This window comes from Fundulus heteroclitus, chromosome 16 (assembly GCF_011125445.2).
Source record: "Fundulus heteroclitus isolate FHET01 chromosome 16, MU-UCD_Fhet_4.1, whole genome shotgun sequence".
NCBI classification, from domain to species: Eukaryota; Metazoa; Chordata; class Actinopteri; order Cyprinodontiformes; family Fundulidae; genus Fundulus; species Fundulus heteroclitus.
The window spans coordinates 4,497,194-4,512,068 of NC_046376.1; the positions used below are offsets into that span (position 1 = coordinate 4,497,194).

The following is a 14,875-nucleotide window of genomic DNA, read 5'->3' on the forward strand; positions in this document are numbered from 1 at the left end:
CTGTACAAATGGTCACAATGTGCTATCTCAAACAATTTTACAATCACAGAAAAATGCAGTAATAAAAAGTCTTGATTAAAAGTGATTTTCCTGACAGCGATCTAATCTTTAAGTAAGCCAGTTTATATATCTTAGTCGTTGATGTTGTCTCTGTGGCAGGTTGCATCTGACAGTTCATGACTTTTAAGTATGATTGTTTATTCCTGTTTGTTATCCTCTTTTCTTTCTTATTTCTACCACTAATTCACAGAATAAAACCTAAATTAGGAGTTTTGCGCCTGGCCCATTTGGTGATAAACCACCTGTCTTGAAAAGATGTATTTTCTTCCAGAAAATATTAAAGTTGTTCACAGATGTCTTTCTGCGTGTTTTTTTGTAGCCGGTTAAGAAGTCTTGAAAAAAAAAAATTCGTCTCCACAATAAATGGGCAGGAGAGGTCCACTGAGCAACACTTTGACATTAAGATCTTCCACTATACTTAGCAGACAAATGCAATTCATGGTCTCTAGAAGGCTCTCTAAGATATAAAGCATCAGGCTCAGGCCATAGATTAAACACTTCTGTGTTTTTTCTTGTTGCATTAGTGTTTAATCCCATTCACAGCTCTATTGCATAACATTAAGGCTTGTGGCCTTGCGGCTCGCCCTTTCTGTGGCAGCTTGGAAAAATACCGTTTAGAACGAACATTGTTGTCAGGAAATGGACAATATTCCTGGGTGTCATGCTGAAGTGGAGCAAATCTGTTTTGTAGTGGAATTACAATATTTCCAGCTGGTTTCTGCTATTCCAGTAAGATTGTTGACGTCCCTTTTGACTACTTTGGTGACCTCTTTAAAATTAGATCACTGAAGAAAGCCTAAATTATTATATCCAATCCTGGTAATCCACTTCTAGCTGAGTTTCAAGGCTGAATATTTTATCCATCTAACTGCTGAGTGCAGAAAGTTTGCCTTTGGGGACATTAAAAGCTAACTGAACTGAAAGGACCCCTTTATTCAGAGGCTTAAGTGGAAAAGGTTAATTGTATAAAGTCAATAATGAGTCTTAAAAACAACATCTGAACAGTATTACAGGCAGGAAAGCAAATTCTGCACATCAAAGAGCTATATTTTATTTTCTGACAAATATATTTACATGTTCATCTGCTGTTTCATTGAGAGAAAGAACATTTAATCACATTTATGTCAGGTAGTTGAAGCCACATGTCTAAATGTGAAGGTCTGTAAAGGTATACCAATCAACACAGAATAAACAAGTTCATATTGCCCAGCAGAGGGCGCTGGTTACTAAGCTCCTATGATACCGCAGATATTTGCAGGTTTAATATGTTTGATTCTTTATTTTTGTCCGGATAAAAAACGAGAAGCAGACAAGGCTTGATCTGAAGTAATCTGCTCACAGTAAAAAAAAAAAAAAATACATTTTAAATGTTTGATTAAATTAACCTATTGTATACCGCTACCCAGAAGGGCCAATTGTCCCTAAAATAGATTGGAACATCAATGATCTCCTATTAAATATTTATAAAATTACCTATAAGTGAGATTTGAATGACACAAATGTTGAACATCTCTGTGAAAGAAACGAAGCAACCAGAACTCACCAGGAAATAATAAGTTTAATTTATTGTTCTTTTTTTGTTCCTCTATATCTGTATTCATGTGCAACCTGTGTTTAATATTAGACAATTTATCAAAAGGTGATTTGTTTTAAGAAAAAAAAAAAAACACAAAATAATTCATGGGTACAATTCGTAAGAACAATCAGGTAAAGAAAAGTCACACTTGAAGACATCTGATACGATTTAAAGCTTTTATCCTTCATGAATCGATTCCTGTTGGTTAACCTTTGATCTGATGCAATGTTAGCATTTTGCCCTTTATAAGATTTAGGCTTGGAAATTAACTTCACTTCACGTTTTTAGTATAATTTGAGAATGAAAATGAAAATATTTCCAGTTAGGTATTTGCTGCCAGATGCTTCTGATCCATTAGATCTGCATTGATTAACCAAAGGCAGAGACCAGCTCCATGTAATCAGAGAGAAGTCTGGACTAAAATAAAAAACCCTTCACCTTTTTTTCTCTGCGTACTTCACATCTTGTAAATCAGACAGCACAAAGGGGTCCTATGTTAAGACTTTGATGCTTAAAGCATGGAGCAGAAGATGGCCTAGGAGTAAGAAGGGGGAGTGGGAAATGCTGATGCCGCCATTAGAGGCTGGCGACAAGAAGGTTCCCAGGATACGAGACAGGAAGGACTCAAAACGGTCCAGCTTTTCAAACATCATCAAGGCATCGGCTTGCTCCATTCTGGTAGAGGCGTTTACAAGTTGTAGCACAGCCGGCTCGAACCAGGACCCTTCCTGCTGACACATGAGCGGGCCGCCGTAGTCACTCTGAAACAGAGGGAAAACGTATCATCTTCTGCACATCCTGACACTCACATAAACCAAACCCAGACTTTTTAAATCATAAATCATCAAAATAAATTCTGTTCTCCCCAGTTAGCAACCATTAAGGCTGATAAAAAAAAAAAAACACGTTTTAAGCCAAGTCCCTCTGAAGCCATCCCCTCATTCATACTGCAAGTCAGAAACCTTCATTGTAACAAATAACAAGTGGTTTCCATCCAGTTTCCAGTGGCTCACCCGTCATCATGACGAGGAAAACATTAACAATGAGGAGAAAAACATCTATTTGTCCACTTGTCTTTAAATGTGTTTTCTGTGTGATTTATACGTACTTATTGTTAAAACAGCTGAATTTACACATCACCTGTTTAAATACATGGGAAAAGGGAGAGGTGAGGCAGGGAGGAGCTGTGCCACCCTTCTGATGGCGCTGTGCCTCCCTCATTCAATCATCCATCCATTATCTATACCTGCTTCTCTGTGCAGGGTTGCCGGTGCCTATTTCCAGCAGTCATTGGGCAAGAGACAGGGTAGTCTCCTTACCAGTCCATTACAGGGCAACACATGACAACCAACCATGCACACAGTCACGTCTAAGGCGAATTTAGAGAGACCAATTAACCTAACAGTCATGCTTTTGGTCTGTGGGAGGAAACTGAAGTACATGTAGAAAGAACCCATGCATGCACAGGGAAAACTCCATGCAGAAACCCTTTTTTTTGCTCCAAAGCAGGAGTGATGCCAACTGTGCAGTTGTGCAGCCCACTATCAATCAATACAGATTCAATTGATTGCCGGCAGTTGGAGCATGCCCATTGCTGTCTCTCTTTATATCACCATGTTAGATTACACATGTAGCACACATGCTAAGGTTCCACAGTCTGTCTAATATATATCTAATGAATGTGTGACATATTTAGTCTTTCTAGCCCGCCGTAAGTTTGAGGGAAAATTAAAAGGGAGAGGCAGAAAGTACTATGCTGCACAGATAGGGGGCAGTGCTGAGTTCTGTAGGAATAATGGGTGACAGGTGCACGTTGCTGTGTGATCCTCTTCTAAGCAGAGGGCACAGGTTTTGCACTGACAACTCTAACGGTATTTTTTTCAAAAACATGTCTTGTCTGGCATCGTAGCATTAAAAATTGTTGTCTTAATGCCAAAAAGAGCCCAACAGATTTTACTTTCACAAGTGGAGCACTACTGCATTCGCTATAGTGCTCCGCTTGATCTATTTCACGTTCAATGAACACTGAAATGGGAAGGTGAAAGAGGGAAAAAAAGGAGAGAAACAGATGAGACAAAATGCTAAACCGGAGAAAAGGTGAAAGAAAATAGAGGAGAGGAAAAGAGAGCAGTATAACATCCACAAAGTCTGCTTCTACAACTGAAAAGAGAGATATAAAGAACAGCTTTAACCAACCAATAAAGTATTACAGGTACAAACAACCAACACCTTGATACCATCACTGAAAAATACAGTGTTATTGAATACAGGATGTATAAAGTGACAGCTAAAGAGAATAATAGGGGTTTTCTTTATATAAGTGAATCTGTAAGTACCTGATCCAAGCACCTGTAAGTGTTTGTGAGAGTGCACTTGTGTATGTAAGGTTTATCCGTAAGAAAAATGCTCAATAATGGTTGTTAGGAGCCAAAACCCAACAGTCCCCACAACCCGACCTACCCTGTCCATTTTCCGGCCCTAACCCCCCACCCAAATCCCTGCTCAGATGACCAATGGGCCCATCCACCCGGTAATGGGGTCAACACGAGCCGAATGGGCCAGCCAACCAGAGTCACCGGCTCCCCCACACCCTGCCCTCCATACTTAAGTCCTACCCCTATATTCCGGGGGAGAGCAGAAGTGCCAGCCCAGCCGACACCCGGGACCCATCGGCAATTCCCAGCCCAGACCCAGACTAGGTGGCTCGCTCCCTCTCCAGGCCCCAAACTCCGGAAGGCAATCGGAGAACATGGGTGTAAGAAAGACCCCGAGCCTGCCTCCCCTGCTTAGATGTTGTGTTATAGCATGTTGTTCTTAAGTACTGGGATGGTCAAAAGGTGGGCAGTCCATCCCCGTTCTGGAAAGTAGCAGGGACCAGCGTACCCCTCCCCTCCACCATACACAACCCACCCAGAACCCTCAATGTCTAAATACAAATGGTGGCAGAGGATGTGATCAGGGGTGAGGCCTACACAAGCAACCCCACCACACGCTCCCCCATGCCTTACGCCTCCCCCAATTCATGCCTTACATATGTGTTTTGTGAGAAAGTTATAAAGTGTCTAAGATGTATAATAAAATTGGGGTCAAGGAGGTCACCAGACAGCAGGCCCAGAAAATCCTCCCCACTCCCCAGTGACGTCCCCACTCCCCAAGGTCCTACATGTGTGGCAGCATGATGGAGTATTCAGAGGGAGGTGTCCTGAGATGAGTAGGAATGACTTGGGAGCAACGTGCCCTCCCAGAAAGCCAGTTCCCCCACTGGCTCCAATAGGCACCCATGTTCTCCAAAACCCTACTTGGAGAGGGAGGCACCACCCATGGCACTAAAGTCTGCCGTGTCAGAGGCTAAAGACAAGTGACGGAGCCCGAGAGCCAACCCACAGTTAACAAACATGGCTGTGTACCTGCTCCAGAGAAATAGAATCAGTGCACAGGACGTCATTTGAAGATGCATTCACACAATCTCGCACTGTCGTCTGTAACTCCTGCAGAGCTTGCGCCTCTAAAGTTGGGGAAAAATAAGAAAGCTGTAATATCTGGTATATTGACCTGATTTGCATTGGTCCTCATGATACATCATTGTACAAATATAAACATTACTGTCTTACCTCCTCCTCTTTTAGAGCTCCAGCCGGCAGCCCAACATACTGATCCTGCTGAGAATGTTCTTCCAACGCCCAAGCAGATGGGCTGGATGTAGTCGTTCAGGGTGGGTGGGGATGCCAGCTTAAGCAATGCAATGTTGTTCCCTGTCAGGCTGCTCAAAGTGATATTTACCACTTTCAACGACCTCTCGAATGGATTAGACCCATTCTGATTTAGACGACCCAACACCACTGTCCACTCAGATGCAACAATGGAGCTGAGGGATAGAGGATAGACTGAATTAGGCCTGAACAGATATTTATGCACCTTACCAGTTTAAAGATGCTGTAACCACCTGGATTCAGCTTCTCACAAATTATTTTATGATTTACATGAACTTTGCTGCTGTGCATTCATCTCTCAGTTTCAGCTCACCCTGGGAAGCAGCTGGCGTCGGACAGCACGTAGATCTCAGACACCAGCGTTCCTCCACACACATGCTGGCCGTTCTTCTGCACGCTCGCCATCCATGGCCACTCACCAGCAGACGCCACCGAAGATCCATCCACAATACGAGAATTTAGCGGTGCTCGTCCACAGACAGCTTGAGAAAGAGGAGTAAAACTATAAAACGTTGTTCACAGAACTATCTGTGCAACCAAATTCACACAGCTGTCATAGAGACATTTGGATTTAAAATATTGAGATTGAAAATGATTCAAAAAGACACGCAGGATATTTGCAGGAATTTTCAGATTATAAACTATATCTACAGACAGAGTATGGTGGGGACGATGATCAACTAGCTCTTGTGATTTGTGATTTATATCTATCAACTTGTATTAGTTATTTTTAATATGGTGTTTTGTTTGCCAAGAACTGATGGATTTGTGCATGCTTACAGTTTTTTTATTCTGAATATAATACACTATTTTGTAGTGACATATATGATTCATCATCAGGTGATTGATGCTTTATGGGGTGAAAACAGACCAAGACAGCAATTTGCACTATAAAACTAGGAAATATTGAATATGTAAATGTCTCATAACTTACGTTAGCCCTCCTACAGACAAAGTTACTGGCTCAATCTTTCTTGCTACATAAATATCCCCATCCTGTACTGTACTAGACCATTTTAATATAAAGGGAAAAAAAATAGGTACTCACGTCTACAGGAAGGGCTGGGAGTGAAGCTCATGAAGCCCGGCAGGTTTGTGCTGATAACACTGTTGATCCAGCTCTCATACTGGGATACTCTGGTGTAGACTCCTGGGAAATTAGGCTCAGCACATCCTTTTCCAAAACTTACGATTCCAGATTGAATCCACCGGTCACACTGCTTGCTCACCATCGGACCTCCTGAATCCCCCTTGAAGACCAGAAACACTTAATTTAGATGAGATGACAACTAATCTCTGCAGACAATAACAAACTGAGGTAAATAGATGATCACCTGACAGGCATCCTTCCCTCCCTCTAGTAACCCGGCGCATATCATGTTGTCAGTAATGGTGTTCTGTCCGTAGCTAGACGCGCACTGACTGTTCCCCACAACCGGAACCTCCACCTCCATCAGGTTTTGAGGAGATGGAAGAGCGACTGAGGAGACAAATTTACATTTCATCAATTAACTTATTTAATACAACCGGGCCCCATTTCACAAAGCAGGGTTAATGGAAATCCAGTAAGTTCTGGGGTAAATTCCTGCAAACAGTGGGTTTTCGGTTACAGAAAGCTAGGAAGATGTTACCCTGAGTCAAATTGCACCAACAAATTAATCCATGAAAAACCCCCTGCTTGGTAGCAGTTGGTTTTTTTTTTGGTCTGATCCTGGGTTTATTCTGCTTTTTAGTTGACACCTGGCACGAGGAAGGGTCAGAAGAGGCGTGTCTTTTTCTGGAAGAACCTGTAAGCGATGGAGTGCAAATATTTGCAGAAAGCTCTCTCGGGAGAGGCTGATCAGATCACAACTAAATTCAATTCAATTCAATTTTATTTATATAGCGCCAAATCATGAAACATGTAATCTCAAGGCACTTTACAAAATCAAGTTCAATCATATTATACAGATTGGGTCAGATTATACAGATTGGTCAAAAATGTCCTATATAAGTGTCTTAACATTTCTGGATTAATATATATTTTCAAGTGTTACCGTTTTTCCACCCCAGTGAATACATTTTCTTAAAATTCTCAGCGTGAACATTTCTCGTATAACACAAGGGCTCATTCTCTTTTCTGAACAAATTCTTTGTGCTACTCTTTGTGTTTATGCCAACAGCAGCTTTTTATATACGCAAAACCTTTTAAAACACGGAATATCTTTCAGAAGCAAATGTAAGTTGCGCTGTCAGGAATGTTACTGTAGAGTTTAGTAGTATTCTCTAGTCGCAAACCCACAAGACTAACAAAAACACTGCACAGAATTACAGACATGAGTTAAAGCAATCATTTATTCTTAATAAAATTTCGAAACTTTGATTTTCTTTTCATTTATTTGAAGTTTTCCAGGTTTAATTGGAGGCATAGATGGCATCTACAGTACATTCGTATTGCTGCTTCTTCACCAAATAAGGAAGATTATGTGAATAAGGAGTTTTTCTATACCATTAATGTGCAGATAGGCTCAAATACACTTAATCAGCACAGCTAATTATTATTTTGTACAGAGAAGATCACGTGAGATGGAGCCCACATAATCAGCAATGTGGAAACCACACGGGGATATGTAGCAGGCTTACAACATCATCCAATTGTAAGTCCGCTATAAATTGCTTTGGGCAAGACGATTAAGGCTAACTGTGTAACCCATGATATAGATGATGGAAGCGAAAAAGATTGTAGCTAAATTAACAGCCTGACATCTTAACATCCTAGCAAAGTTAAGTGAAATGCTTCCACAGGATCTCCTAGATGATGTTATTACAACACTAAGTATGATCCCTACTTTGGTGCTTTGTACAGTTCAGCATTAGTAATCCTTGAGATGCTTGGCAAGGGGCAACGTTAAGAGCGGCCATAATGGACAATGTCCACCATGGAGGAGAAGGTTTGAAGCAAAACTCAAGGCAACACGGAAAGAATTAGGCCAATTATCAGAACTCCAGAAAGGTGTGTCCAGAAAGGGAATACCCCAGGAATGCAAACAGATGCCCATACATGAGACTTTGGAAACAAAGACTGCTCGACAGAAGAGGCACACAAAGGAGATGTAAGCCTTTGTTCAAGGAGACTATTGTAATTATCTGTTTTTTCTTCAAACTCTAGGGATTGCACCGCCAGAAGGGAGAATAATAGATGCTGAAGAGAGCTATAGGTATCTTGAAATACCACAAGCAAATGGCAACCATGAAGAACCCACAAGGAAACCAGCAACAGCCAAATACCTGAAATGCTTAAGGCAAGTTCTGAGAAGTCAGGTCAATGCCAAGAACTAGTTCCAGGAAGTCAACAGCTAGGCCTTGCCAGTAATCAGATACTTGGGTTTACTCTAATCCATTAGAGAAACACCTGTGAGGAACTAAGAGTACAACTGCTTGCAGGAGCTTTGGTACAGAGGGTTCCACAAGAGTTAGTAGACCATCTACAACTGAAAAGAAAAAGATAAGACTGTTGTCTTTTTCTTGATTTAATGTCACATCCTTTTTTGTGTCTGTCGGGTTGTACCTAGACATCTGACCAATGCCCCCTCCCTTTTTTCTTGGTGTTGAATGAGTGTAGTAACCCGACTCTCGCCAGATGGATGTAGTTCCGCCTAGCTCCACACGGCTCCACACATCCAGCATGGAATCGCTCCATCGTAGATGTATTTCAGAAGGAGGGGTCTTATAAAAAAAAATCCTTGCACATGATTGGATAAATCACTGACTTGCTACTTCAACCACTCACTCTTGCCAAACCCAGTGGGGAGAAGGGCGAAAACATTTAGTCCACTAACAAAAGCCTTCCAAGCTGTTCTCTGGAGTTCTTTTTAATAATTAATATTCGGTCGATTGGACAACACTGATGAGATAACAGCGTCCATGTTACTGCTTGCTTCCTCGCACCAAACTGCCACTGTTGTCTGATACGTCATATCTACGAAAAAATACCACATTTTATGTGGTTTTGAAATCCTTCCAAATGGCAGCGATTCCAGATGGATGTGTTGATCCATGTGGAGCTCAGATGTGGAGAGAATTGCTTGGTCACCTATTGTTCAGCATTTCTCTGCCACTCATACTCTCCATATGCCATGATTAAAATGTTTAATTATTATTTCCTGACATTGCCACACTAAGTAAAGATACCTGAATACATTTCACCTGTTCTGAAACCAAAAACCCACAGTATGACAGAATGTGGTAGATCTATCCAGGATATCTGGTTTCTACTCAGCCATTCTTTCTGAAACGAGTCTCCATTAGAGATAAAAAGATTTGGATTTCTCTTAATTCCTCTGTATGTTGTTGGTTTACAACCCACCTCCACTTCCAATGGTGCCCCAGCCAGTGATCCAGGAGTCAACTCCGCTGTTGAAGGTGCTGTCTGAGGCGGCTAGGCAGACTGGTGAGATGTAACTGGTGAAACTCACTGGTTCAGAGAGCTTCAGCAGTGAAATGTCATTGTCGTTGGAAATCCCTGAATTGTAGTCAGGGTGATTTATGATCTGTGTTACTGCCCGCCTGACTTCATTTGGGTTGGATCCCTCCTGACTCTGGCGACCCAGATATGCTGTCACCTCAGATGGGGAACCAATGTTACTGTCAGAAGAGTCAGAAAGAAAACCATGAAGATAATTTTATATTCAGAGACCTGTGACTTGTTGCAGATTATCAGTGTTTGCATGATGCTGTCTGCTATAGACTAGCTTTGTTAGTTTCAGCTCCTTTCTAATAAAGAGGCAGCATTGTGAAGACATTAGGGCACTCTAGGGCTGGGCGATACATCAATTTAATTGATTAATTGAAGGAAGGTTTCCAGGGGATTTTGTTATTTAGCTCTGCCCATGCTGGAGACACCTCAGTAGATTCAAGTCAGGTCCTGCCTACAACTTCTGGTCAAATCTGGTTCTGCTTGTCTACCCCATCTGGATTTTATTTTGCCAATGCACTCATTGGGTTTCCATGAAGAGAACAACAGCAATACTCAATATATGTTTAGAAAAATATATTGTGAAAATATTGTAAGACAAGACACTTTAACTTATTTATTTACTTTTTTAAAGTTAGTTTAAAGTTACACAAACGAAGTGAAGCCTGTTATCAGATCATTGTGTAAAACCACTAGCAGCAAACACTTTGTTATACTGCACTCCATGATGATCTCTTACGAATCAACATCCATCTCCAGCCACAGACCAGATCCTAAACTTTTATATTCTGAGGGGATTTTCTCATTCACAGGTACTGTTCATTATTTTTGGTTTATTGCTAAAATAAAGCAACATTAGTTCCAAGCTTTAAACTTTAAAGCTTTCATTTCTTTAAGCTTAACATGTGCTTTAGAGGTCACAACTTTGACCCTAGAGGGCACTTCCTAATTTTAGTTACAATGAATGCTGTATGGCATCCTCTGTGTTTGTAAATGTTGAATAGAGGTATTTTTGCACAGACTCACATGAAATCTTGTTTTTTTTTTTTTTGCATAAAATGAAACTGATCAGCCATCTGGCTGTAGGTTGAGGTGTCTTATCTGGTTTTGTTGCTTACTCTTGGAAGCAGTGAGCAGCACTCAGCACCCACTGGTCGTTGATCAGAGATCCTCCACAGAAGTGGAAAGTGGTGTGCAGACTGACCTGCCAGGGCCAGCTGCCTGGTGGAGCGTCCTCTCCTCCAACAATCCTGGTGTTGAGTGAGGGCTGACCACATACTGAGAAAAAACAGACAAACCTCTGGATTATCTGACTGTTCTATAACAACCCAATCAAAGCAAATCTCTCTAAGGCAGGGGTGTCAAACTCATTTTGGTTTAGGGGCCGCATACAGCTTAATCTGATCTCAAGAGGGCCACACGAGTTAACTCATTGCAAAATTAAATAGAACTAATACAATGTGGACTTGTTGGTAATTTTTATATTAAATGAATTTCACTTTTACACAATATATTATGAATAACCTCAGAGTTTTTAAGAAAAGTATGTGCAATTTCAACGATTACTCTGTTAAACATTTACTTGTGCATTATGCATAAGAACTGATCAAAGTGATTGTACAATGTTGAAAAGCATTTATTCACATTTTTTGGAACTTTAAAACACTGTCCTGCATGACAAAATACACCAAACAGATAAAAAATAAGAAATTATTTAAAATCAATTTTCTACATCTGAAGCTCAGTGCTACCATCTGCTGATTAAAACACATATAGGAACTGCAGATTTTCAATTAAACGAAGTACATGTTTTTTCAATAATTGTTTTATCATTCTCTTCCTTTTATCTCCTCTCTCTTTCACCTTTTCTTTTTTTTCTTCTTGTTCTTCCTTTCCTCTCCTACTTTCCCATTGTAGTGTCCATATCATCTGAGATATTCCCCGCATCAATCATAATAAAACTATTCACATTCATAAATCAAGCGGAGCACTATGGCAAAAGCAGTACTGCTCCACTTGTGAAAGTCAAATCTGATGAGCTCTTTTTGGCATTAAGACAACAATTCTTGTTGCCACATTGCCAGCCAGGACAGTGAAAAAAAAAAAAATCATTGTTGAATAATGATAATGCATTTAGCCACCGGGCCGGACTAAATTGTTCGGAATCCGCCCGTGGGCCGTATGTTTGACACCCCTGCTCTAAGGAGTAACAGCAGAAGAACTGGTATAATTTATAAAATTCAAGGGTAGATTTGACTTACCTGATAGCTGTGAGTCAACCCCTGAAAAAAAAGATGAATAAATGTTCATAAATATTTCAACTGTCCTTCTGCTACAGTTTTTTTAATCAGACAATAGCCATAACTAGAAGACAATAGAAATAATGTCCCACCATTCAGGCACCAGCAGTAAAGTGAAAGGCAAAAGGGAACATGGCGATTCCCAATAATGGGAAACATAAGAAAGCAAATAAAACAATAGGAGACTTTACAGTTCATCTCTGTCCTGAACAGAAAGCACTTTGTTTAGTTAAGCTCGCCTAACCGGATCTGTATCTGTCACACCTAAACTTGAGTTGTCCTGAAATAGAAACAGGGTTTCTGTTCTACCTGTTCCTTCTGCAGAAATAGCATAAACAGAAGGGGAAAACATTAAACTGATAAAGCTGTTTTTAAAAAAAAAAAAAAAAAAAACATTAATAAAAGCAGACAAGCTGAAATTGCTCTGTAGATCTTTGGTTGCATTCAGCAGTATTATCTAGTCAGTAATGACACCTGTTATGCAGGAGGACGCTGAAAGCATTGCTAAGATGTCTTAGTTTATAGGCTCTTAATGCTGTGTTGTTCTTTGAATAAAAACCTCCGGACCTGATTACCTGTCCCCACTTCTAAGAGGCAGAACCCTTCAGAGATTATTAAACTGATAAGATGTACAAAACGGATGATTTGATTGAGAATGTATTTGAAGATTATAAATCCCCTATTGAGTCCAAGCATCATCCCCCTGGTGTTACTTGCTAATTTCTCTGTTAAAACAATAATAAAATGTCCTATTTCAGATTGTGGGAAATTCACATGTATTATGTTATATGTTACTGCAGAAACATTTAATTTAATACGGAAATTTAGAATTTTGATTTGTAAACATTCAAAGGAAAAAAATAAAATGGAGGTTATAGAACTACGAGCTGCGTCAAGTCAGTTTACCTCATCACCAGTCTGTAGTCATAGAAACACTCTAAATTGATGGACAGGTTAACTTAATTCTCATTTCTTTTGGATAATTTGTGGTTCTGATCCTAGTTTGGACCAGTTGACTCTTAGGAAATGTGACTGATTATGACCCCTGATCTATTGAAAACCATTCTGAATGACCTCCTGCTGGTTGGTATTAATTTTTGGAGGTCATATAACTAGCTTTCCTTACAGTAAACTATGAGTAGATTGTAATGCAGCATTTGAAATTATTGGCAAAGTACGAGACTTTGCTGGCGAGGAATTGATGCAGGACTGGTGTAAAATGTCCCGTTGCAAACGGCTCCTTTTTTAGGCTATAAAACAACCAAAACTGCAAAAGGAAGAAATGGCCAAGGATTTGATTTTACTTATTGTACCCGTTTAAATAAAGTAGCTGCTCCCTTGTTCATACAAAATAGGTTAACAGCAACAGATTCAAAAGTATTTTTCAAAGCAGCTGTCTGAACAGCAGGCTTTTCCTGATGCTGGAGATGAAGGAGGAGAAATAACTATTTACACTTTCAGAATAAAACCAATGAAAGAATACAATGCCCAAATAATTCAGACCTTAAACCTACTTTGAAACACTCCAGCAGACAGTTGTAGAAGACAGTTTTATTTAAACGTTGTAGTCTCCAGGGATTCTTACCTTTAATCAGCAGAGTCAGAAAAGCCGCCACACAGACCAGCTTGTTGAACGTCATCGCTGCGAGTTACCACCAGTTGATCTGCTCGGGTTTAAAAACCCAACAAACAGCTTAATAATTACACCCACATAGTTACCTGCTCAGCGACATTCCAGCAACTCACCTCATGTACTGTAAGTACAGGTTGTATCCTGTGTGTACGTTTTATTCGAAGGAATTTGCAGAGAAAAATATTCTCAGTAAAAAGACTGATGGATTTCAATTCTATGAATAAAAATGTATCAATTTTTTTGTATACCATTTACAAAAACGTGCAAATATCCAGTAATATGTTGATAAACAGGATAAGAAAACAGGAGGCGTCAATGCCGCTCAGAGATGAACAGATGAAAAATAACTTGAACGCTATGCAGGAACGTTGCCAACATACGGGCGCTGTCTGTTTAAAAAAATGTGTCTATATATAAATGCTTGAGCCTAAATTCTTTGCTAAATAATATTATTTAATTATAAACCAATGCAAAAGGCAAAGCAAGTTTATTTGTTGCACATCTTAGTTACAATAAAATTCTAAGATAAGAAAACACATAGAGGAACTTACATTGCAATGAAATAAACTTAATCTAATGATCTTTCAGTGAACTACAACAGTTTAAAGTGAACATTCATGGGCAACTCTAAAGGAATGGGTTTCTAATCTTTATTTAAAAGAATTCAGGATTTCTGCACTTTTACAGTTTTCTAGGAATTTGTTCCAGATAAGTGTATTTTAAAGTCTATTCTCTGAGCTACAGGGAGCCAGTGGAAGGACATCAGAACTGGGGTGAGGTTTCAATCATATTCAGTGAGGTTCAAATCTGGTTCTGACCGTCTTAGTTGTTGTGTCCGAATGATTTTTTCTTCCCGGAAACAACCTTGACTTTAGTTGAAGCAATGCAGTCAATGATGTCTGAGACTTTAGACTGGAAATTATCTACTGAGTGACAGCACAAGGTTGAATTAGAAGAGTAAGCATGTAAATACATTTTTGGTGTCTGTTTTTACCTCTATTTCAGATTTTAACATAAACTGATTGCAAGTTTATGTAATGGGGGAATGACTGAATGTAAAGAGGTTTGGGGTCCTCGGACTTGATAAAGCGCCGTAGAAGTACAGACCATTGACTATTTCAACAAAGGAGTTTAAGGCAAAGT

General features: G+C 39.9%; 1 protein-coding gene across 1 annotated transcript; it reads right to left on the reverse strand.

Annotated features, from left to right (window-relative positions):
* Positions 1 to 2,127: 2,127 nt before the first annotated feature.
* LOC105923101 (polyserase-2) lies at positions 2,128 to 13,966 on the reverse strand. Its single transcript, XM_036147999.1, has 10 exons — positions 13,685 to 13,966; positions 12,061 to 12,081; positions 10,918 to 11,077; positions 9,692 to 9,969; positions 6,681 to 6,826; positions 6,395 to 6,596; positions 5,660 to 5,828; positions 5,248 to 5,501; positions 5,044 to 5,141; positions 2,128 to 2,397 (listed from the first exon to the last, which is right to left on the reverse strand). The coding sequence occupies exons 1-10, from the start codon at positions 13,737 to 13,739 to the stop codon at positions 2,128 to 2,130; spliced, it is 1,653 nt and encodes a 550-aa protein (XP_036003892.1). The 5' UTR covers positions 13,740 to 13,966.
* Between the last annotated feature and the right edge of the window lie 909 nt (positions 13,967 to 14,875).

What these genes read in the sequence shown, in the direction of transcription:
- LOC105923101 (XM_036147999.1), bottom strand. Translation starts at nt 13,739, where the DNA reads ATGACGTTCAACAAGCTGGTCTGTGTGGCGGCTTTTCTGACTCTGCTG. An exon ending in GCTGCTCACTGCTTCCAAGA is followed by an intron (nt 9,970 to 10,917) that starts GTAAGCAACAAA and finishes CTCTTCTGACAG; the next exon opens with TAACATTGGTTCCCCATCTG. An exon ending in GGGCACCATTGGAAGTGGAG is followed by an intron (nt 6,827 to 9,691) that starts GTGGGTTGTAAA and finishes TTGTCTCCTCAG; the next exon opens with TCGCTCTTCCATCTCCTCAA.